We start from the raw sequence: 26020 nt of genomic DNA on the forward strand, positions 1-26020 counted from the left end.
GGGGCTGGACAGTATGACCTCTAGAGGTCCCTTCCAGCCCTACATCTCTATGATTCCATGAGTCTATATAGCTATTGCTGGGTCTGTAAAGTCTGGATCAGACACACAATCTTAAAACTGTGCAACAGCTCATCTGGGAATATAACTGTGATGGTGCAGCTTATAGGCTCTACAGGGTAAATAAACTCTTCTAAAAACTATCTAAACACTAAGAAAACTACCAATACTGTTGCTAACTATTATTAATGACACAGGAAAGTATGATCTAAAAAACCAAATGAAGGATGTGGACGTGGAGTGGGGGTCCTGACACCCTCAGCTAGCCAGGGAAAAGGAGCTGAGGCAGCTGAGAACCACACTGCCCTTTGTGTTTGGCTCCAAACATTCATTGCTTCAGGGCAGGGTGCTCATGTGGTCTCATGATGCATAGGTGCTTTTCAAAGCTTAGCAGCACCAGGAGACATGTCTCACAAATTAGACCATTCAGACGCGGGCCACCTTAAAGAAGAACACAACAGATTCTCCATACCCTGCAGTTCCTTCCTTCTCTGCCTTCTTAACTGAGGCACAGAAAGGAGTATTTTAGCTCCTGCGTCCCCTGGGAAACTGGAAGATATTTATTTTCAAGTGTGTCTTGGGTGCATCAGTTATATGCTATACGCAAGCCATGCGCTTTCTACAGTTTCAGAGTGGCCCACCTTAATTGATTAGTCTCATTAGAGTTGGTATGGCAACACCCATTTTTTCATGTTCTCTGTGTATATATATCTTCCTACTGTATTTTCCATTTCATGCACCTGATGAAGTGGGTTTTAGCCCACGAAAGCTAATGCCCAAATAAATTTGTTAGTCTCTAAGGTGCCACAAGTACTCCTCCTTCTTTTTACTTTCAACAGTATTATTCAAACAGTCACTGTTGTTCTCTTCGTAGTTAGCAGCCTCCGGTTTCAGTGAGTCAACAGCTCTGCAGGTATTGCAGAAGGTCTTATTGCCTGGTTAATACAGGGCAGGGTCTTACGCTCTTGCCACCTCTAAGGTCCTGGTTATACCATAAGCAGTCAGTGCAACAAATAGAGAGGAAAAACAGCAATGTCTTTCAAATCATTCCTTGTTTAGCTACCAGCTGTAGTTCTTGCAATTTGGGGAGAGGTTTGGGGAGGAGGAGCTGTGATCTTTCCCATGTTTGCTTCTTTGGAACCTATTGGATTTGATATGAACTATTCAGAGGCAGGTCTATGATTTGTGTACGCATGAAGGAAAATGCTGTCTGAATTAGAAATTACTATTTAGTGAAGGCTGGGTAAGAAGGGGTGTTTGAGCCTCAAATCTTTCAACGAAAGCCCTTTAATTAGTTTTAGAATTGTCCCCTCAGTGCACTCTACATATGTTAAGTCCTGTTAATACTAGGGGGAGTTACACAACTCATATCAAGGACAGAGCAGTCCCCATTAAATCCAGTTACTATCTATTGTGTGAGAGCCTTAAATGACTACACTAAAACTCATTATTAAAGGAAAGAGCTATCAGATTTATTTAATACATCCTATCTGACCCCGTTTCTGCATAGGACTAACTAAAACTCTCACAGTCGTGACCCAATATGCACGAGGTCTTATGTAAAACCAGATATTGATTTTCCAGGGGTTGTTTTTATATTCCAGAGTCCTGGCTACCTCTTGACCATCTAAATGGAGTGACAGGGAGTTACCCTGCATCTATGCTTGGAAAAAAGTCATGTTTAGGTCAGGCTTAATTTGTATGTGTTAGGTAAGCCCAACCTAAAGGTGATCACTTTTCCTAGTCAAGACAAAGCCTCTGAGAACACAGGAGGAGCTCCTGAGGCTAACCTCAAGGTAACCAGAAAGCCCTGTAAACATGGCTGCCAATTCTGTGCTGTGAGAGAAAAAGGCTGCTTCTTAACTCTTCCCTTTCCTGTTCCTGACTGGAAAGTGTGAGAAAGGATGCAGCTGGGGACCAGCCTAAGTCTCCTTCAGCAATGAGAGGTGGCACCATAACGGCAGGATCCTTGTCTGAAATTAATTTAGAGGGGAGCCACAAAGGCAGTTCTAGTGGTGCAGCTACTCCCAGGAAGTCTTTGCAGGTCTTTGGGCCACAGTTTGAGAACTCATGTTCCCTGTTTCCACAGTTTTTAGCCTTTCAGTCTCTTGAAGACCCATGGAATGATGACATTCCTCCAGCAGAGAAAGGCTGGGTGGGATGTTCAGAGCACATCAATGTCATATCTCGATTGACTGGGGGTGGGTCATCACATAGCAGCATAGGTTTGTTGCTTACTTTACATCCTTGTCAACCTAAGGAACTAATATGAGATTAGAACTGTGAATCATAATCAGGTCTCTAACATGGAACTGGAGAGCGATAACCAAAGGGCCTGCCCCTATTCATGTTTTGTATTTTTAATATTGTAATTGAGCACAGATCTTAAGGAAAAACCCACCATCATCCCCACAGTTTTTTAGCATCCTCCAAACATTTTGGGTTTGTGTTTCTCTCAAATTAGACATGCAGACAACATTACAATAAAGATTACTCTCTTTCCCACCCCTTGGCTGTCAGTCAGACAATAATTTCTTGTCACAAATTACATTGAGCAGCTAGCCAAGCCATTCTCCTATGTCATGTACCCCCAAAATATCAGCTGTGAAAAAATCATCTCAGCAAAGGGAGGGAGATGTAATATTTCTTTTAAAAGAAAAACTATTCTAGTGCAGTGGTTCTCAATCAGGGGTCTGCATACCCCTGGGGGTACGCAAAGGTCTTCCAGAGGGTACAGCAACTCTGATATTTGCCTAGTTTTACAACAAGCTACATAAAAGCACTAGCGAAGTCAGTACAAACTAAAATTTCACACAATGGCTTGTTCATACTGCTCTATATACTATACACTGAAATGTAAGTACAATATTTGTATTCCAATTGATTTATTTAATAATTATATGGTAAAACCTGAGAAAGTAAACAATTTGTCAGTAATAGTGTGCTGTGACACTTCTGTATTTTTATGTCTGATTTTGCAAGCAAGTAGTTATTAAGTAAGGTGAAACTTGGGAGTATGCAAGACAAATCAGACTCCTGAAAGGGGTACAGTAGTCTCTCAAGCCACTGTTCTAGTGAATGTTGTGCCTCATGGAGAGTGAAAGGTCCTGGACTGACAATGCTAGAGTTCAGAGCCCTCTATTTAGCCAGAAGTCAAGTACAGTGCAGGCAGCCACTGTTCTTTGTCCACAACCTTTATCTGAGGGACGTGTTCTTGTGGTGACACGGTAGTTCAGTTTCTATGCTCATTCTGTGTTTGTTCTCTCTGTAGAGACTACGAAGAAGGGTGTCTGGTGCAGAGGGATTTTTTAAATGTGGCTCTGTCTCCAGGGAAACGGGACTGAAACCACCAACTTATTTCACTAAGGGGCATATACAGTGATTTGACATCAGCAATTTTTCAGTCACCGCTAATCCTGGTTGGTATCAGGACAGATCCTCAGAGGATGTAAACTGGCATATGCCAATTTACACCAACTGGGGAGCTGGCCCTTAATGATGGCTATTAATTACAGTAGCACCTAGATCAGGGTTTCTGAACCCATGGGTCACGACCCATAATTGGCTCACCAGAATTTGTCAAAGGGTTGCCTGGGAGTCCTGGGGGTGGGTGTCGGGTCCTGCCCTGGGGGAGGGGAGGCCCACGGGCTTTATAGAACACACCCCACACTACTCCTGCAGTGGCAGCTCCTGCAGCTCTGGTCTCCTGGGGCTGGTTGGGCTCAGCTCCCTGCTTCAGGCGTTGCAACCTGGTGCATGGGGTCACTGCTGCTCAGGTTTGTTCCAGCTGTCCCTCCATCATGGTGAGGGAGGGTGGAGGTCCAAATTGGAGAGTGGCTCTGTGACCCCATGTGGCAGGGCAGGTGACAGCACCACTCACATAAATTTGGCCTGGTGACCTCCGATCCACCAGGCCAAACCTGAGTGGCGCTGTGACCCCAGAGGTTGCAACGTTTGGAACCGGGAGCTGAGCCCAGCCTGCCCTGCAGGGATAGGAGATGCAGGAGATGCCACTCTGGTACACATGGTGTACTTATTTAGCACTTATTACATCAATGTGTATATTATTTATCGTGGGTAAGATATATTTAGTAAGCAAAATGGTTTTTTGCACTAAAGCTATTCACTGGGTTACAAGAGGCCATCAAGGTTTACAAATGGTTCCTGAGCCCAAAAAAGTTGAGAACCACTACCCTAGATAATTACAGCTGATGCGTTTTGTATCGCTGGCTTTAATTTTGGGGTGACTAGATCACTTAAAGTTATTTTTAGGGATATCTCTTATGGCTCTCTCCCCTTTTTTGTGTCAGGTTTTTTAACCTTAGGGATGGGTGAGCAAGCAGACTGGAGTGAAAGCCATAAAGCTATAAATTACACCTCTACTAGATCCACAATATGTTACCAATTACCTCTGCTTTATTATTCATGTCCCGGGGGAAAACATGCATCCAACCACCCTACTACCCCAGAAAGGTCAGTACTAGAATGAACACTGTGACTCTTTTTAATTAGTGGAAAAACAAACATTGCCTCTGCCTCACATATGATATTGGTGTCCAGGATGACAAGTTGAGTAATTCTGCTGCATTCTCTGAGCTCATTGTGTACCACATGCTAAGTCATTCATAGCAACATTGTCACCCTGTGGAAAGTAGGGAGGAAAGCAGGCGCTGTGGGAGAAGGGTTGAAAGAGCCCAGGAGGCTGAGTAAGAGGGACCTTGGAGGTTGTTTTTGTTATACAAGTGTCAGCAAACAGTGTAGAAAATCACATCAAAGCTAGAGGTCACATCGGTAGACGAGAGCCATCTGTACTGCTTCATCGCTAGAGGTTACAGGAGCTTTACACAGCAGGTTTTGGTGTTGGGGTGGGTGTTCCCCTTGTCCTGATTACATGTTTCTTTGACTTTGCTCTATCTTTAAAAGCTGCTTGGGGCAGCAAGGCTGAATATAGGGATTCTGGAGCAAAGTAGAGTGCTCAGCACGCTGGCAGGGGTGAAAGTAATTTAAAAGTCTTACCAGTACAGGGGCCTGGCTCTGGGCCCTGGAAGGGGTGGGGCCTCGGGTGGAAGTGGCGGGGCTATGGGTTAGCCTCCCCCAGCCAGCCCTTCAGCGCTGCCCAGCTTGTGCCGCCCGGGGCTCTGGCGGTGATTTAAAGGGCCTGGGGCTCTGGCTGTGGCAGCGGCGGCCACCAGGCCCTTTTAAATCATCGGGCCCCGGGGCAGCTGCCCCTTTTGCTCCCCCTCTCGGTGGCCCTGGGGGGGCAAAAGGGGCCACAACGTTAAAGCGTTGCCATGGCAGCGCTTTAATGTCAGCTGTGTACTGGCCTGTACCGGCGACCACTTCTTACCAGTACACCGTACTGGCCTACGTTCACCTCTGCGTGCTGGTCATTTACATGCAATTACACCGAATGCACTTTCAGCTCACCTCAGCTATTTCATAAGAGGTTCCTGGTTTCTGGCTCCTGGGAATTAACTGAAAGATTTGTGTATGTGTTTGCTTAACTGAGTTCTTTTCTCTGTGCTAATCAGCTTTGAAACTAGGAAGTAACTATATATGTAGCTGCACATATATATGACTATATATACACAAACATAAAAAGATTTTAGAACATAGCAACACACCCGGGAATGGGCTAGAAGAGAGCTGGTTTCTCTCAGCAATTATGAGGAAAAAAAGCTGAGCATTGTGCACTCTCAATTCCCCTCACCTGGGAGGATGCTTCAGGTCATCTATGTATGTGTTGATTTTGTTATATTTTTGCTAGTGAAACATTCACCCTTCAAATATTTTCCTTTTAAATTGAAAACAAGTCAAAGTATGTTTGCTCTTAAAAATTCAGTGATGATGGAAGATCAGTATATTTTTTTTTCCCCTCCCTTGTCATTCTTGGGGTTTATGACAAAACAAAGATTTGCAACACTTGATGAGAAGGGGTTGAGGAGGGGTATGGCTTTCTGCTTTAACTCACTCATAGTGTCGGCTTCTTACATACAAATCCACACTCAGCTTTGGGCAATTCACTAATTCTTCTTGCCAGCCCTATAGTCTCCACACTGGGAGGAGAAACCTGGGAGAAGTTCTGTACTTAGTCTTCCACCTTCTATGGGCTCTGAGGGGTTCCCACATTTGTGCCTTTCTAACCACAAGGTTTAGTTTTTTTTTTTTTGGTACCTGGATAATTAGTTCTGTTATGTTGTTTTTATAAATATCTACAGATTGTTAACATTTTTAGATTCAAAGAAAAAGATTGCAGGAAAATAGATTTATGTCTTTTTAAAAATTTTGCGTTAATTTAGAGCTAGATTCTGCTGCTCTCTTACTCATGCCAAATGTTACCTTATTCCAAGAACAGTCCTTTTAACTTTCAGCAGGATCTACTTTCCAGCTATGGTACTACTCATTGTGAATGTGAATGGAAAAAATGCGGCCCATTGTGATTTATGAAACCAAGGGAACTGATAGCAGGAGCTAAGGCTAATCTTTGCATAATATCTGTTTTCACTATCCATAAATGCTGACAAGCATTATGCAAGATTCTCACATACAGTTCTGGCAAGGGACTTCAATTATGACTTGAAACATCACCAGCTATTCCAGTCCTGGGTCCACAAACTTCTCTGTCAGCACACCTCAATTCTGACTTTCAACACCTCTTCCTATTCCCATCCTGGACTTCTACTAAGCAGAAAACATGAACTGTACAGTGGTTTTATGTATACAGAAAGAGGACTTGAGTGAGGACCCTTCCTCCCCCCAAACGATGTCATGTATGACATACATCAGGGGTTGAACTTTGGTCTGCAGAAGTAAAAGACTATTTCAGTACCCCACTACACCATCTCTCCATCAATGCCAAGGCCTTGTCTACACTACAGGGGGAGATTGATCTAAGTTACGCAACTTCAGCTACGTGAATAACGTAGCTGAAGTCAACATACTTAGATCTGCTTACCGCAGGGTCCACACTACGCTATGTCTCCTGTCGACTCCCCTTTTGCTTTTTGTTCAGGTGGAGTACAGGAGTCGATGGGAGAGCAATCTGCTGTCGATTTAGTGGGTCTTCACTAGACCCGCTAAATCAACTGCCGATGCATCGATCACTGCATGTCGATCCCTTGGTAAGTTATAGACAAGCCCTAAGTTGTTGCTGGAGATAATGGGACCAGAAGGATGTTTAGTTGCAAAAGGTAAACCTAATCCTTAGGTTATTGTTATTAAAAAAGGAGAGAGGGAGACTAATAGTCGCTATTAGTATATATGATTCAGTTAGTACTGACCCTTTGTTTTACTGTACTGCACTTTATTTGCAATGGATACGTCTCTCGGTTTGTAAGAGCCTGATCATTTTCTAGCTGTTGCTGAAGTTTCCCTCCCCATCATCCCATTTTCCCTTATTGCAACTGAAATGAATAAAAAGCTAGGGAAAGAATCTTGACACTGTTGTTTCTTTAAATGTTATGTTGCAGGTATGGCCTCGCATGTGCAAGTTTTCTCCCCTCACACCCTTCAGTCAAGTGCCTTCTGTAGTGTGAAGAAACTGAAAGTGGAACCGAGTTCTAACTGGGATATGACTGGGTACGGCACACATAGCAAAGTCTACAGCCAGACCAAGAACGTGCAGTCGTCTCAAGCAGCAGCAGCAGCAGTCAACGCCTCCCTCCAGATTCCCAACCCGAGTATCCCTTACGAACAGACCATCATCTTTCCAGCAAGCACGGGGCACATCGTGGTGACATCTGCCAGCAGCACTTCCGGTGTCGTTGCAGTGTCTGGGCAAGCATTGGGCGGACCTCACAACCTGATGCGTCGAAGCACTGTGAGCCTTCTGGACACCTACCAAAAATGTGGACTTAAGCGCAAGAGTGAGGAAATTGAGAACACAAGCAGTGTGCAGATAATTGAAGAGCATCCACCAATGATTCAGAACAATGCCAGTGGGGCCACGGTAGCCACTGCCACCACATCCACTGCCACATCCAAAAACAGTGGCTCCAACAGTGAAGGGGATTACCAGCTGGTACAACATGAAGTGCTGTGTTCAATGACCAACACGTATGAAGTATTAGAATTTCTTGGCCGGGGAACCTTTGGGCAAGTGGTCAAATGCTGGAAACGTGGCACTAACGAGATTGTAGCTATCAAGATCCTTAAGAACCATCCTTCCTATGCCCGACAAGGTCAGATTGAAGTGAGCATCCTGGCCCGGTTGAGTACGGAAAGTGCCGATGACTACAACTTTGTCCGAGCCTATGAGTGCTTCCAGCACAAAAATCACACTTGCTTGGTCTTTGAAATGTTGGAGCAGAACCTCTATGATTTTCTAAAGCAAAACAAATTCAGCCCTTTGCCCCTTAAGTACATCCGGCCAATCCTCCAGCAGGTAGCAACAGCCTTAATGAAGCTGAAAAGCTTGGGACTGATTCATGCAGATCTCAAGCCAGAGAACATCATGTTGGTAGACCCATCCCGACAACCATACAGGGTCAAGGTCATAGACTTTGGTTCAGCTAGCCACGTGTCTAAGGCTGTGTGTTCAACCTACCTTCAATCCAGATATTACAGGTAAGAGAGTTGTGTCAAATAATGTCAAGGAAGATGTTTTTTCTGGAAGGTTCTATAAAAACCTCTATGGTCAGCTGTTTTTACTTGCCATCTTTTGTGTATGTACTGAATGCTGAATTGTGATGGCTGGACTCTCATGATGAGCTGTAGGTTCATTGTCAAAATGAAAGAAAAGTAATTTAACATCTTGGGGTGATGTGGATTAAAAACCTTTGTTAATTTTCAAATAACCTTCAAAAATTGACTGATTAAAAAGGAGTTTGTCAGTTAAAACTGACGAGATAATTTAGAAAAGCCCCCCACCGCCAATACTCCTGTGTCTGATTCCACAGTGCGAGCCAGATCCTCAGAGTTGCTGAGTTGGTGCATTTCCCTGCAAAGTCAATGCAAGCTACAACGGTTTGGTTTTAGAACATTTTTTTTTTACCCCAAACAATGAATTAGCATTTTAAATATAAATAACCAGATTTACAGTCTTCTTTGTACGGCTGAAATGATGTACGGTAACTCCTCACTTACCGTCCTCCCACTGAACATTGTTTCGAAGTTACGTCGCTGCTTCATTAGGGAACACACTCATTTAAAGTTGTGCAATGCTCCCTTATAACGTCGTTTGGCTGACTTTACAAGGGAGCATTGCACAAGTTCCTCTTCTCCGCCTCCTCCCCCTCCCCCTCCCTTCCTCCCTCCCTCCCTCCCAGCGCTTCCCCCGCCTGTTTGGCGGCGCTTAGGATTTTCTGGGAGGGAGGGAGAGAGGGAATGAGCGAGTGGAGAAGCTGTCTCACCCCCCCCCCCCCCCCCCCCGGCAGGCAGGGCCAACCGGAACGCAGGGGCTTTAGGGGCTTCAGGGCCCTGGGCTAAGGGGCCCCCGGGGCCCTGGCCTGCAGCTCTAAAGCCCCTTTTGGAATGTGGCCCTGCAAGCACCGGCCGGAGGACTCAGGAGGAGTAGGGGCAGCCGCGCAGCCAGAGAGAAGCGGCGTTTCCCCTTCAAAGCTGGCCAGAGAGAAGCGGCGCTTTCCTCTTCAAAGCCGGCCAGAGAGAAGCAGCGCTAAAGCCCCTGCATTCTGGGTGGCTCTGCCTGCTGGGTGGAGAGGGGGCAGCTCCCAGAATCGCGGCTCCTAGAATTGCGGCCATGGGGGTGGTGCCGCACTGCGCAGAGCCACTTGCACACCCCGTGCACCAAACAGGAGCTGCCCCAGGTAAGTGCTCTGCACCTCCTGCCTGCCCCAGCCCTGAGCCTCCTCCCGCACCCCCACCCTGAGTGCCCTCCTGCACCCTAACTCCCTCCCAGACCCCACACCCCACTCTGAGTCCCCCCCCCGCACCCTAACTCCCTCCCAGACCCTGCACCTCTAGTCCTGAGCCCCAGGGGTAAGCCAGGGGCACCTCCCCACCACTGTACAGTACTGTATATAATGCCTTTTGTCTGCCCCAAAAATATTTACTTGGAACCTAACCCCCTGCATTTACATTAAATCTTATGGGAAAATTAGATTCGTTTAACATTGTTTCACTTAAAGTTGCATTTTTCAGGAACATAACTACAACGTTAAGTGAGGAGTTACTGTACTTTATAAAAATGATGTGCAACCATATAAAGAAGTTGTCCAAATCCAACAGTTGCCTTGAAATAGTAGTTTTCCAGGCTGTGGGCCCCATGCAAACCCATTGGAGTCCACAATCAGAGTCTCATTGACTGCAGTAGGCTGTGGGTCAGGCCATACCAGAACACATTTTAGTATATAACTTTGTTTTAATGGTAATTTATTTTCAGTGTTTGAAATTTACTCAGTGTGACAGTCTGTACTCTTATGTTCACCCCTTTTACAAGACTATGATGAATTTTGTAGAGTATGCCTTGTGAGGTATCATTTGAAAACTCATAATTTGCTGATCATTATTGTCCTGATAAAATATTTGTGGCAACATTGTATGTAAAGTTATAAAATTCTACTATATAACATTACTGAGATGTTCCAATTTTAGAAAAGCAGGCACAAACCAGTTCCTCAAAGACAAAAGGCAAACTGATGCCTCAGTCAGGTGTCGACAAAATCAAATGGACTATTACCCGGTTAAGAGGAAAAGAAACTGCTGGAAGTTCTCGTCCCCACAGACTTTCTCTCTCTTGAACCGCAGGCTGGAGAATTGAGGGGACACAGCAGTTCATCTGTCCAGATTGTATCCTGGATAATGTCACAGCCAGTAAGAAGGATAAATGAGTATTGTCTATATTTCTGGGTGGGGTTGGGACTGGCATCCTGGCTAAGGTTTATTGATCTCCATTCATTGTGCTTTTTACCCTTTAACCACAGGCAGGTGCTGTCTTAGGGTGAAATTCAGAATTGTGCAGAGGGCACACACAAGGCATATGCACCATTTAAGTTCTACTTAAGTCTGTAATATAGGGCTTTCGTAGTACCTAATCCTTGTGCACAGAGAGGGAAGAGGGTTAGGGCACTAGCCTCGCACTTGGGAGACCTGGATTCAATTCCCTATTCCAGAACAGACTGCCTGTTTGCCCTTTAGCCTTTTTGTCCCTAAGTTCCCCATCTGTAAAAATATAGGATAATAGTATTTCCCTACCTGACAAGGGGGTTAGGAGGATAAAGATTGCTAAAGATTATGAAGTGCTGTGAGATATACTGATGAAAAGTGCTACATAAGAGTTAGGTATTATTTGTGCAGCCCCATTGGGGTGAATTTCATCATTGGAGTAAGTCTTAACTCAAGGAAGCAAACCTCCCTGTGCAAATATTCTCTCTCAAGAACCTTCCTATTGTCCCAGCCGCTTAGACCCAGAGCATTCCAAGGCTTTACAACTGTGGTATCTCTGTTATATACAGAGAGAGAATTAGCTTACAGATGACAGCTTCACTTAGACATTTTCGGGAATTGTCTCCGTTGTCATAAGTCTCTGAAACAGCAGTGAACAGTGGTATGGTGACTTCTTGAAATGATGATGACTTCCGTGAAATGATAACTTGATGACTGATTTGATCAAAATGCCTGGCTCATGGGTTAGATGCAATAGCTGTTTCTTATGTAAAAGCAGATTAGTTGCTCCACTTCTAAAGAGGATGTTCATCTTTTCCAACAGGGGGGCTTTTCAAACCCCTTCTCCCCCAAATAACGCAGCTTTCAGACATTACAGGCAAAGCCCAGCAGAGCTGGGAGGTGGGGAAGAGTTAATTTTCACAGTAACAGGAATTTTGACAGCTGTAGCACTGCAGCAGCTGATTTTTATCTGTTTGTCCTTTCCTCTGAAGGAGGCCAAAAAAAGAGAAAAAAAGCCAGTTTATACCTCAGAAGAGGCTTACTGAATGAAATATTCCACCTGATGACAGTCCCATCTTCCAGGGGAGACATGTTTCTGCTATAAATATGCAAAAGCTTTTAGGGTTGCAATTACCTTGCTGGGTGGAAGAAGAAAAAATATAATGATAATACGGGCATTTTGTTGTCGAGTTATCTGCATTGGAGGCCCAGGTCCCGAGCTGAAAGACAGAAGGGACAGCTGTAATGAAATGTGAGATAGAAAACAGAAATGAAAGCAAAAAACGGTTAGTTCTCAGTGACAGTCACAAAGTGTTTTTGTGACAGTCTCAGGGGAAGAAAAAGCTTAATAACATTCTCTTATTATGCTTTGAAATTTTATTCCTGCCCAGACTGAAGCTGCAACTTGTTAGATAATAATTCCTACTCAACTAATTCCTCTCCAGCTTTCCATTCCTGATGTGAGGGGGAAAGGACAGTAGTTCATCAAAAAAAAGTAGTTGGGATGAATTGCATCGGCAGGGGGCTGCTGATGAAGCTAAATTCAAATAATGGGCAAAATTCATATTCTTCTTCCTTATTTTCTTATGGGGGTGGGGAATAGCAGAAAATAAAGGCCTGCTCCAAAGAGAGGCATTTTCATGCTGGGGTAAACATCTTGAATAATAAATCCATTTAATTTACGCTTGATTTTCTTGGGAGGGCTATAAAGAAGTGATGGTATGACAAGCCAGGTGCTTGGCTGGCTGGTTCTTGCTCACATGCTCAGGGCCTAACTGTTCGCTATAGGAAAGGAATTCTCCCCCAGGACAGATTGGCAGTGACCTCAGGGGTTTTCCGCCTTCCTCTGCAGCATGTGGGTGTGTGTCTCTTGCCAAGATTTTCTGGGTATCTCTCACTTAATCATTTCCCTGCCATTGTGAGGGCCTTGAACATTGGTGCATCTTGGTCCCCCCTATTCTCTGCTAGGGTTGCCAGGTGTCCGATTTTCGACTGGAATGCCCGGTCGAAAAGGAACCCTGGCGGCTCTGGTCGGCACTGCCAACCGGGCCGTTAAAAATCCGGTCGGTGGCACAGCGGGGGCCCGGGGCTAAGGCAGGCTCCCTGCCTGCCCTAGCTCCACACGGTTCCCCGAAGCGGCTGCCTGTGAGCGCGAGGGCAGCGCACGGAGCCTCCCTGGCCGCCCATGTGCCTAAGGGCCGCAGGGACCTGGTGGCCACTTCCTGGGAGCTTGGTAAGTACTCTCAACCTGCAGTCCCCTCCCGCACCCAAACTTCCTCCTGAATCACACATGCCCATACACACCCCAAGCCCCTACCCCAGCTCTGAGCCCTCTCCTGCACTCCAAACCCCGCATCCCTGGCCCCACACCAGAGCCGGCACCCCCAGCAGGAGCTCTCACACCCTCCTGCACCCCAACCCTCTGCCCCATCCCTGTGAAAGTAAGGGTGGGAGGGGAGATGGAGCGAGCAGGGGGAGGGGCCTCGGAGAAGGGGTGAGGCAGGGGCAGGGCAGGAGGTGGGAAAGGAGTGTTCGGTTTTGTGCGATTAGAAAGTTGGCAACCCTATTCTCTGCCTGCAGCACACATTAATCTAGTCTCCTGTGGGCTGTGATACTTTGGTCTCATTTTGGTTGTTGGGTTTAGTGAGCGGGTGCTGGGTGATGTGGTGGCCTGCTATACAGGAGGTCACACTAGATGATCTGGTGGTGCCTTCTGGCCTTAAACTCTATGAATTAAGAATTGGGAAATGTAAGTTGTGTCAAGAAAACAGAAAAACCCATTAGACTAAGAATAGTCTTTCCAGGGAAGTGACAGAAGTCCCCTTGCCTGAAACATTTAAAACCAGACTAGACAAAGCACTAGAGAATAGACTGCAGAGGGCACTCCTGAAGTGGCAGGAAGGACTCAATGACCTAGTAGGTATAATCGGGCCCTAAAGACAGTATAAGCAGTCCAGGGACGAACACCCCAGTGTGAGAGTGATCATCTGATGGTGTAGAGCTGCCACAGGGGTTCTTACATCATTCTCTCTCCCTGTTGCAGGTGTAGCCGTGGAAAAGGGGCATGGCTGGAGGAGAGCAGGTGCGGCCAGGAAGCCCCTGGGCTACTCTGATACTCAGCTGTTTTTTTGGCCCCTTCAGGCTACTGTAGCACAGCACAGGGGAACTGAACTCTGTAGACCTGCACCAGGATCAGGGGGATGAAAAGACGAGCTTTTTAAAACCAGTTTAGCACATCCCAGAGTCTGGTCCTTACTGGCCCGATCTTCAGCAACAATAGTTCTGACTGAAGTCAGTGGTTGCTGCCTGATGCTCATGACCTTTGAAAATCAGGCCATATGGCTGTAACGTTTCTGATTTGTGTCAAGTATCGGGGGTAGCCATGTTAGTCTGTATCCACAAAAACAACAAGTTGTCCGGTGGCACCTTAAAGACTAACAGATTTAATTGGGCATAAGCTTTCGTGGGTAAAAAACCCACTTCTTCAAATATATCTGTTAGCCTTTAAGGTGCCATCGGACTCCTTGTTGTTTCTGATTTGTGTGTTACACTGCCTCCTTTGGACCTCATTTTCTCCTCGTTTCTGTGGGAGAAAATATATAATCACCTGGGATGGGGGCCTCCAAGTTCCCCCTCATCTCACATTTTAACTACTTTTTCCCTTTTCCACTTCACTGTGGTATAACTGTGATTTTCTTTCCAGCTGAGGGGAGTTCCTTGGGACTCTGTTAGCTAAGGACAGTCACAGCTAGTGTTGACAGGCGTCTGGTTATGCCTGGTTGAAAAGGGACCCTGGTGGCACCGGTCAACACAACTGACCGGGCCGCTAACAATCCTGTTGGCCGCAGCACCAGTGGGGCAGCCAGGCTCCATGCCCAGCTCTGCGTGGCTCCCAGGAAGCGGCCAGCAAGTCCTTCCGGCTCCTAGGCGTAGGGGCTGCCAGGGGGACTCCGCACGCTGCCCCTGTCTGCAGGCGCCTCCCCAAGCGCCGGCTCTGCAGCTCCCATTGTCTGGGAACCATGGCCAATGGGAGCTGCAGGGGTGGTGCCTGCAGGCGGGGGCAGCATGCGGAGCCCCCTGGCCGCCCCTCTGCCTAGGAGCCAGAGGGACATGACACCGCTTACCGGGAGCCATTTGAGGTCAGCGCAGCCCAGAGCCCGCACCCCAATCCTCTTCCCATGCCCAACCCCCTGCCCCAGCTCGGAACCCCCTCCCGCACCCAAACTCCCTCCCAGAGTCTGCACCCCACACCCATTCTGCACCCCAACCTCCTGCCCCAGCTCTAAGCCCCCTCCCGCACCCAAACTCCCTCCCGGAGCCCGTACCCCACATACCTTCCCGCACCCCAACCCCCAGCCCAGAGCCCCCTCCCACACTCTGAATTCCTCGGCCACACCCCCGAGCCCTCTCTTGTACCCCATACCACTCATACCTGGCCCCAGACCAGAGTCTGCACCCGCAGCCGGAACTCTCACCCCTCCCATACCCCAATCCTATGCCCCACCCTGGTGAAAATGAGCACATGAGCGAGGATGGGGGAGAGTGAGTGATGGAGGGAGTGGAGATGGAGCGATGGGGGCCAGGCCTCAGAGAAGGGGTGGGCAAGGGAGGGGCATCAGGGGAGGGGTGGGGCAAGGGTGTTCGGTTTTTTGCAATTAGAAAGTTGGCAACCCTAGTCACTGCTCAGGAACATAAGACACTCCCTACTCCCAGAGACTAAGGGCCTGATTCTGTGTTTCTGTGGCACATGCAAGAAAGGGAGGGGTGGGGCAAAGGTGACATTAAACCACCTTTGTGCTCCTGGTATTGTTAGCCTGTCCAAGGCCTGCCTAGCCTTAGCATAAGTTTAAGTCACCTCAGGGCTGCTCTGGCTTGTTTTCAGTGGCCCCCTATGGGCTGTATGGCATGGCTGCAGTGTAAAATATTGGCCTTGCCTCCTCTCACCCCTGGCACATCCTTACAACATGGGCTGCAGGGGGAATCTTTGTAGGCACAAGCTGTTCAAGGTAATCTGCTGCTCTAGGCAAAACTTCAGTATGCCGCCCTCCTCCTATCCTCTTGTCTGCATGGCGCTGCAGACCGGTCTACGTGGGTGTGAACTGCAGAGTGCTCTAATGTGTGACTCTCTAACTGCCCCATGTAGCCCCTGCCGGTATGAGCTAAAAGGGACCTAGTGTGCGCTAACATAGAGTTTGAAACAGGGCTACATCAGCGGGAACTGTTAGTTTGTGCCAGCAGGGTCTACACAGGGCTGTTGTGGCACCCCTCAGTGATTTCTCTCCTTTTCTGTCATCCCAGCGGTATAAAGGTGCCAGAGTGCAGCCTCTAGGAATGCAGCCCTCTCTAGCCCTTGCTGTCCCAAATCCCCGTTTCGCTCACAGTAATGCGGAGGGAGCCCATCTGACAGTGTCAGGGTAAAAGTGTGAATGCTGGGAAGTCATCTTGCCTATGTATTGACTCACATTTAAGCAATGGGAAAGCCCCAGTGTCACTGACACCCCTCAGCTTGCTCCAAGTGAAGACACTGGCAGAACGACCTTTACTGGGAACAAACTCAGATCTTGAATGAAAAGTGAGGGTTCCTGTCTTGGTTGCTCTTTCAAATCTTAAGGGTTGGGTTTAAATATTTGGTTATGGCTGCTTCTGAAAGAAAGAAAGAAAGAAAGAAAGAAAGAAAGAAAGAAAGAAAAACCAGAGGCAAGATGTCCCCTGTCTTTCCCACCCCCAGCCTGCGTGCGGGAAGCTGTATCCAAACTGCTAACACTACCAGTTCATCAGTATAAGCCCAGACACCTGATGGTTTCATCGCCAAGGAGCAATTACACTTGCATACTTTTTTTTTCTAAATCATTGATCAGCCATTCAGGGACAATCCCACTTAGTTCTAATTTAGTTGTAAGCCTTTTACATTTGCCTTTTCACCCCAGGCAAAGATTTTGTCAGTGTTGTGGTGAGAGATGTCGGTGAAAAGGGGAGTACGGTGTGGTGAGGAGAAGCCTTTTTTCTCCTCCACTTCTTCACTGAGATATAAATCATGCCAGTTTCAATCAAACCAATATGCATCCTATATCACTCCTACCCTGCCTGATGCCTAAATGGTAGATAAAATGACACCCGTGGATGTGGCTGGGTGCCACTTTAACTTTCTAATAGAAATGGTTCCTAACTTGCAGCCCAATAACCAGGGGCTCTGTTCTTGTCAAGTATCAGAAGGTAAGGAGGTTTGGGTCTGACCAATGAACCTTCAAAGAGAAGGTTAAGTGGTGACTTGATCATAGTCCATAAGTACCTATGCTGGGAACAGAAATATGACTAGAGAAAGCTCTGTAGTCTAGCTGACAAAGGTATAACAAGACCCAATGGCTGAAAGCTGAAGCTAGCCAAATTCAGACTAGAAATAAGGTGCAAATTTTTAGCAGTGAGGGTCATTGATCATTGGAACAACTTTTCAAGGGATGTGGTGGATCCTCCATCACTGGACATTTTATAATCAGGATCTGATGGTTTTCTAAAAGATCTGCTCTAGCTCAAACAGCAATTAGTTCAGGGAAGCCCCCTGGCCTATGTTATGCAAGAAGTCGGACTAGCTAATCACCACAGTCCCTCCTGGATTGATAATCTATAAACAGGGTACTTTCTAGGAAAACCTAAATTTTGTGGAGAGTGGTGGCCATGGTTCAGTAGGTGTCACTGCTCCATCTGAGTCAGCACTGACTCCTTGGTGTTAGGGGTCACTGTACTCGTAGAAGTGCAATCTTTCGGATTACACATAAAACTGAGGTCTTGATTCCAGGCAGTCATTAAATGTCCCACATTACTTTTCTTATGAATAGGGATGTTCACTCCAGTCAAATTCCAGCTTGGGGAATTACATTCTGTATGCCTAAATTCCCCTGCAGTTTCAACTGGATATGTTCTTCTCCATTTCTTGTCTGCCAAATGGTATTGCTGTGCCTTGCTAAAACAGCTGCTATGTTTCACTGCAGAGGTTGCTATATTTCACTTGTAGGGGAAATAATCACTTTATGAAGTATATATATATATATATAACGCGTAACATGCTTTGCAATAATTTAGGAGGCAGAATACTACAAATGTAAGATTATGATTATCACCTCTGCCCTATAAACAAATAAAAATAATCGGAATGCTTTGTTTGAAAAGTATTTGGAGTGTAGTGTAAGTGGCCGGGGCTTTGGATGCTTATGTTGGAGGTACGTGGGAAATATTGAAATATTCAGGCTGTTGAGAATAATATTTGTGAGCAGCTTGGAAAGATGGTTTCATTGTTGCCACTATTTCAGATGCTGTAGGGAAATGTATAGATATTGTGTGCAAAGCTTTCCTGCCGTGTCTGGAAATACTAGCAATATGATACTACACACTTATTGGCTGACAAATTTCTAGACTATTTTAGTGAGTAAATGGCTTTCTGGCTATTTTACAAGTTTCTTTTGCCTGAATTTGTTAGATTAGCTAGGTAAACGTCGGTATTTGTGATGGTGAGAACTGGACATAGTATTTCCTGACCCTTAGCTCTGTCAAAGCCCCTTATTCCTGTCCTGCCACACCTTGTGCTCCTCTAATCTCCTCAAATGGCAAAGCTAATGCACTTAACTTGCAAAACCTTCTGCAATTCTGGGTCCCGACACTTCTCTCCAAAAATACTTAAAATTTAGATCTGATGCACCTTCTGTTTTTCCAGCGGTGGGATCCAATAGCTCTCTCCCAGTGCACTTCAGTCCTTCTCTGCTTTGCCTGTCCTCATAGAATCATAGATTATTAGGGTTGGAAGGGACCTCAGGAGATCATCTAGTCCAACCCCCTGCTCAAAGCAGGATCAATCCCCAACTAAATCCCCAGATGGCCCCCTCAAGGATTGAACTCACAACCCTGGGTTTAGCAGGCCAACACTCAAACCACTGAGCTATCCCTCCCCCCCTGTGTGTCTCTGAGGTCCAGACTGTCAATTGTGCAAGATTACCTGATGGTTTTGAGAGGATGTTCCCTCTCTCGACTAGAAAGAAACCACAAGCTCATCACTGGTAATCAAAGGTCACAAAGCCTCCCTGAACTGAATGCAAAGTGCACAAACTCACTACCTACAGGGCACTTCCTGCTCCTCCACTAAGCTGCCCCTCTCACTGCTGCATCACTGAATTTTCTTTGTGAGCCTTTATTTTCAGGTCCTTGTTTTAAAAAGTAAGAAGCCTGAAGAGCCATTTATCCTGCTCTGAAGGGATTAGGAAGGCCATGCGTTCTGCACCCGTTGGCTAGCTCCGTTGGCTCATTTCAGAGCCATTCCAGCCTGCTTTCCTGCTTTTTAGAGCAGGACAGCCTGGACTTTTTAATTTTTGTTGAACTTGTGAGTATGAAGTGAAGGTCAGTCTAAGTTCTTCCATGAAAAGCATTTCCATAATCCGCTTTACCAGCAGCTTATTGCAACCTTATGGACACACTGGCATGCAGATGTGTTCCTAGACACAGGACTGTAAACATCTTCCTTTCCCATCTGTATTGACATGAATGGTCCCCTCATCTTTCCATACTGGTCTCTCACACTCCCTTGTCTCCATCCCAGTGGGTTGGCTGTGATATAAAAGTACCTTGGACTATAGTGTGTAGCAGAGACGATACAGACTAATACTGGATTTTATAAGGGGCAGTGCAAGACTGGAGTTCCTATTCGCAGTTGGTAAAGTCTGGTCTATTTAATTTCTCCTCCCATTTCAGGGATACAAAAATTCCAGGTGACTTTTGGGTGCCACAGTGTTGCAGAACAGCGAGTACATTTTAGAAGACTTGTGGGGTGGAGAGGAAACAAATATCCCATTTAAAACAATTCTGCATCTATACCAGACATGTACCAAGGAGGCTGGAGTTTGGATTTGCTTTTGCAGAACAAAAGCTAAGTTGAGGAAGTTTTGCAAAACCAATACCAGGGTTAGCTGAATCTTGGTTCCATTTTATCTAAACCACCAAAGTTGGGAGGGAAATTGAGGTTCCAGCTTGAAAGCTTTTGGCTTTCTCACAGCTCTTGATGGCCAAGCCAGTATGGCTTTGGTTTTGCAAAACCAAAGCAGGAGTGGTTCTAAACCAGGTTCCATTTTATCTAAATGACCACAGAATGGGGATGAAAAGCCAGTGGAGCTCCCACCCTGCTCTGAACAGAGGTTATGCACTCTGCATATTCTAAATTTACCCTCTTCCTGGGATTTGGTTTTATTGAGAATAACAAAACCTAGACCTCACCCTAAGCTTTCTCTTCAAGCCTGGCTGTTCCTAGGGTTTTCCCTGCAAAACCTCCTATGTTACACCCCTAGTTCCCTCCACCGAGAGAGAGAGACACATTCCAGCTCCTCTTTTGTCCTGTTGGAGTTAACCCTTTCTGACTGACCAGTAATTACACTGCATCTCAGCCTGGGGCAGGCACCTGACATCAGGAGAATTCAAAAAAAGGAGCCTGGTATCCATCCCTATGCAGACTATTAAAGGCTGCCATTCTGTTCCAGGGAGATTCAAGAAAGGATTATGTATTAATTAAACGTATAAAATATGTCCAGTTATGCATATCACAAGATACACAATAATAATAAAACACACTATTTGTGTAGAAGAAAACAGAGGGACACTTCCCAGAACACTGCTGAGTCAAACAGAGACACTTCTCATCCAAACATCCCCAACCCAAGCCCCTAAAGCCTGAGGAAAGAGAGCGGTCTTGTGCTTTGCTCTAAAGGTTAATCCATGCTTCTTCCTGAGCCAAAGAAGAAATGAATTCCAGAACGGAGGGCCCTCTACTTAGAATGCTGTATCTAATGGTCCCTAAGGCAATGGATACACAGAGGTCTTCCAAGGGATACATCAACTCATCTAGATATTTGCCTTATTTTACAATAGACGACATAAAAAGCACTAGTGAAGTCAGTACAAACTAAAATTTCATACAATGACTTGTTTATACTGCTCTATATACTGTACACTGGAATGGAAGTACAATATTTATATTCCAATTGATTTATTTTATAGTTATATGGTCAAAATGAGAAAGTAAGCACTTTTTCAGTAATAGTGTGCTGTGACACTTCTGTATTTTTATGTCTGATTTTGTAAGCAGGTAGTTTTTAAGTGAAGTGAAACATGGGGGTAGGCAAGACAAATCAGACTCTTGAAAGGGGTACAGTAGTCTGGACAGGTTGAGAGCCACTGCTCTAGGTGACAAATCTAGGACCTCTTAGATAAAACACCCCAGTACATCTCAGCTTCCTGGCAGCTCATGGAGAGAGAGCCAGGCCCCAGACCAGTTACTCTATAGAGTTTGCTCTACAGAGCAAAGTCACAAGCTTCAATTGTACCAAGAAGCAAACAAGAAGACCTCATAGTGGTTAGAAGACAGGTCTAATATGTTCCCAATGGCTAATACTGCTGTTCAGGTGAGCAGGCTCATTCTACAGTGGCTGTAGATTCCAAACATTGCAATAATCCAAGGAGACACAAAGGCATGGGTCACAGATCCGAGGAAAGGTTGCAGACATCCCATTGCACACACAGGTGAAAAAAGATTTTTGCCATCAACGTCACCATTAAACGGAGGAGCAACCAGAGACCCAAAAGCACTGTACCGTCTGAGCTTTAGCCCATCTGTTCTCTATATCCTGTATTTTCTGTATTCCTTTCCCAATGTTCTTCGCTGCTAGGGTTATTTGCATTAAAAAGGATGTTTGTTTCTGAACAGTTCATAATTTCCAGCTGCTTATCTCCCTGACCTGAAGTCATAATCCCTGCAAGTTAGGGGCATCACAATCGGTTAATGTGGAAATGGACAGAATTTCCAGAGTGACAAACAGAGGTGGATTAAGACTTCAGGTGTGGGAATGAGCAGCAGGAGCAGAGGAATTTCTAAGCAAAGATCCTGTTTTTATGAAAATGGCCATTGTACAAAAGAACAAGAGAAATACAGAAAATAAGGGAAATGCAAATTTGTTTCTAAAAAAAAAAAGAATGTTTTCCCAAAGCATCAGCAGCTCTTCAAGTGTGTCAGTGATTTGCCATCATAGCAGGTGCAAAGCTTTAAAACAAGCAGTGCCTTCTGAAATATACCTTGCCACAGCTTTCAAATGTATCTGTGTATGTCTCTTTTAAATGGTCAGATGTTTTTGTGGTTCAGGCAGTGAACTGGTACTAAGAGTTCAATTCCCAGCTTGGACACAGACTGTCCGTGGGACCTTGGGCAAGTCACTTCATCTCTCTATGCCACAGATTCGCAATTGTAAAATGTTGGATAATAACATTTCCATTCTCCCACCCTTTGTCTGTCTTGTCTACTTAGATTTTAAACTCTCTGGGCAGGAACTTTCTCTTTCTGTGTGTGTTTGTACGGTGCCTAGCCCAGTGGGGCCCCAACCCTGGGCAGGACACTACAATTACACAAATAAATGTAGGGATTCTTGGGATATAGGGAGATTCTGTGCCTGAATTGGGGTGACTAATGCAGCAGCCTGTGGTAATGGTATCATTTCAGCACAGAGGTACTTATCCTGGCAAAGCTACAGGGTCACCTTTGTATTCAGTGGAGTTGCAGAGCCCCAAAATGATTACAGAGTAACATCTTGCATTATATTGTGACATCTGCATCACTGTGATACAGCGCCATATTCTGAGCTGGTGCCAGGAGACATACACAGATACATTTGAAAGCTGTGGCAAGGTATCTTTCACACACATTGCAATGTAACATCAGGACATAGCATCACAATTGTTTTGTGCATTGGCATGAGGCAGGGTGAGGATCCACCCTTGTGAATGCCATCTTTGCAGACCGCCAGACCAGGACAAACACTGTAAACAAAAAACCCCATGCATTCCAGTTTTGAAACAAAGATGTTTCGGCAGTGTCTGCACACCTCTGGTATCCACTTTCCACCGATATCCTAGCAAATGAGTTTCCTGGCAGGAATGATTCCAGATTTTAAGGGCTGTTAAGGAGGAACCACAGAAAGCCAGTGTTGACTATGTAGACAATTTTGCATTGGAAACTTGATTGTAAATTACACTTACCCAGTCAGTGAATAGGACTGTACTGTAGGGTGTCACCTCAAATCTAAGCAAGAGCTGACATTTCAAATATCTACAAGTATTATTCGCCAAACCTCATTGGTGAATAATGTCAAACACCACATAATTCAAGGAAAATTGTGATCTGATCAGATAACTTGTGAAAAGAAAAGAAGACAACAGTCAAATAAGCTTTGTTAGTGGTTTGCCCAGCTCCACTTACAGAAACCCAGGAGCCAGAGAACTACGTGAATTACTCAGTGAATCATTCAGCCAGTGTTGCATCGTAGTGTAATACCGAGCATCCCTGCTTTTGCTGCCAAACTAGTTTTGGTAAAGCTGTGAGGAATGATCAGGATTTCAAGGTTACATTCCCCATACATTAGACGGAGTCACATTCTTTTCTGATATTCTGTCTCTGATATTACCACAATAACGAGCAAGTCACGGGATTTCCTGCCTTCTGTTTTCTTCTTTCAAGCTCTATAAGCACAACAAGTCTCTTCCTGGGTTGCAGACTGATAAGGTGATATAAAATTCAAGGTCACTGTGCTATTTACTGTACCAGGGCAGGCCCTGAAATGGCTATAAAGAGTTTGTTTTATTTAGCAGCAGAAATCCAAACCATCCTGTTTCAGCCCTTGGTGGGGTACTTTACGGTATGTCTACGCTACATTGTAAACAGACTCGGACTTGTGGAGTCGGTGTTTCCAAACCCATGCTCAAGCATTCACATTGCATTGTAAACCTGGGCTTACAATTGCTAGACCAGGTCTTACAGGCATGCTAACGTGTCCATACTGTATTACTCAGGCCTTCTGACTGGGATCTGCGGCTTGAGCTGCATCCCCATTGCAAAATGACAGGGCTTGGATCTGAGTCAAAGCGGGACTTAGGCTCTGACCCATGCCCCAGGTTCTGAGTTCTTGCTGATCCAAGTCAGACTGATTTGTATACGGACAGAAGGGAGGTGTGGGCTCAGACCTGAGTCAGAGCTTGGCTTAGTATGCAGCATAGACATGCCCTTAGATTAGGGTTACCAACTTCCTGATTGCAGAAAACCAAACACCCTTGCCCCACCCCCTACCCTGTAGCTCTGCCCCTTCTGTGAGGCCCCACCCTCATCACTCCAGGCCCCCTCCCTCCATTGCTCGCTGTCCCCCACCCTCGCGCATTCGCTGATTTTCATTGGGCTGGCACAGAGGGCTGGGGTGTGGGAAGGGGTCCGGGCTCTGGGTTGGGGTTGCTGGCTCTGAGATGGGGCCAGAAATGTGGGGTTCAGGGTGTGGGAGACGGGCTCTGTCTGGGGCAGGGTGTTGGGGTTTGGGAGGAGGTGCGGGGTGAAGGCTCCAGGAGGGAGTTTGGTGCGGGAGGGGGCTCATGGCTGGGGCCAGGGTGTTGGGCTGCAGGAGGGAGTTCTGGGTGCAGGCTCTGGGCGGCTCCTGGAAGCAGCCGGCATGTCTCTCCAGCTCCTAAGCGGAGGCGCAGACAGGCAGCTCTGTGTGCTGCCCCCATCCAAAGGCACTGCCCCTGCAGCTTCCATTGGCCATGGTTCCCAATGGAAAGCTGCAGAGCTGTTGCTCGGGGTGGGGCCAGTGTGCGGAGCCCCGGTGGCTGCCGCTGTGCCTAGGAGCTGGAGGGACATGCCGGCTACTTCCAGGAGCTGAGTAAGGAGCCTGCCAGCCCCGTGCCAATCAGACTTTTAATGACCCGGAGCTGCCAGGTCCCTTTTCGACCGGGCGTTCCGGTCGAAAACTGGACACCTGGCAACAATACCTTAGATTGCTGGTCCATACTGGTGAGAGGTGTACTGCATGGTAGTAAATATACCCATAACCCTCCGGTGGATTGGGAAGGAACATGTTAAAATACACCGTGAGGTACTTTCCTATTCATTGTCATTTCCAAGTCACAGCACAATTAGCAGGGCCTAAACAGGAGCTGAGGTAGGAGTTAGCTCTAAACTGACATGTGAAAGAACTTGAGTTTGATTTTCTCTCTTGGTCCCTCAGGCCTAGACCCTGAAAAGTATTTAGGTGCCTGACTCTCATTGAAATCAGTGGGAATTAGAGGCCTAAATACCTTTCCATGGCTGGAAGCAGTACCGTTTTCCATCTCCTCCCTGTCAGGTCACTCCTTAAGCATGAAAAAGGGGGAGAAGGGAGAAAGGACTCATTTTCTCAGGCATTGTAACAGGGTGGTGGCAGCTGTTCTTTAGGAACAGCAGAGCATGGCAACCCACAAGCACTGCTCCAGGAAGAGGTGGCTGATGAAGGAGAAAGTGCCAATATAACATGTCATTTCATGATTTTGTGTGTCATTTGCCACTTATTTCAACACTTGTGCCAGGTCACTGTGCTCGCTGGCGAATGGCCAATGAGAACCACAATGAGCTGACGAACCATTGGCACTAGATCAGCACCCGAAGTGTGAAAATAAGATTAGTTACTAGGGAGATTTGTCATCCATTCCTGTTGAATAAAAAGGCAGCACTAAGGACACCATTGACACAGGACTTCAATGGATGTTTTACCCAAATTGGGATTTGGTACCAAATGTTTAAATACATCAGCCTGTACCTTAAGTGCCCCCTTTCCCCACAACATTGCTCTCAGTAATCAAGAGCTGTGTGTGTTATACAGAGGCAGGTGTATTAGACAGATCAGTTCTTTGATGAGGTCCATGTGAACTACTCCCCAGCACAGTGCATTCGGGAAACTAAATTACACTACCCTTATGATAAAGAGCATTCTGGAGTTGTGGATAGTATCTCCCACCCTATTGCTTAATAGGGGTGTTGCTAGATAAGTGATTGGAGTTGGTTTATAAAAGGATGCATCAGAACAAGTAGAGGTAAATTACCTGAAGAGACCTTGGTCAATACATATATATAAAAAGAGTGTTAGAGAGTCACATCCTTCAGACTCCATCCAGACTCTGACTTTGGTGCCTAAAGTTTCTGCCTCGGTGCCTGCAAACTATTGCTGCACCTGTGATGCTTTAAATTAGTCCCAGCTGGAGGTAAAGGCAGCTGATTGTCAGGAAGTTGCTAACAGCTGTAGTGTCT

The 26020-nt window shown here is 46.1% G+C and overlaps 1 protein-coding gene across 4 annotated transcripts in view; it reads left to right on the plus strand.

Annotated features, from left to right (window-relative positions):
* HIPK2 (homeodomain interacting protein kinase 2) overlaps positions 1 to 26020 on the plus strand; it is a 182483-nt gene that overhangs the window by 50295 nt on the left and 106168 nt on the right. For 3 of the 4 annotated variants that reach the window (XM_034778996.1, XM_034778980.1, XM_034779005.1), the window contains one exon: positions 7527 to 8622. In XM_034778996.1, coding sequence (XP_034634887.1) covers positions 7527 to 8622 — 1096 coding nt within the window. Of the gene's footprint in view, positions 1 to 4367; positions 4531 to 7526; positions 8623 to 26020 lie in introns of all 4 variants that reach the window. The other variant, XM_034778988.1, reaches the window with a different exon arrangement.

Source organism: Trachemys scripta, chromosome 1, assembly GCF_013100865.1.
Source record: "Trachemys scripta elegans isolate TJP31775 chromosome 1, CAS_Tse_1.0, whole genome shotgun sequence".
Taxonomy (NCBI): domain Eukaryota; kingdom Metazoa; phylum Chordata; order Testudines; family Emydidae; genus Trachemys; species Trachemys scripta.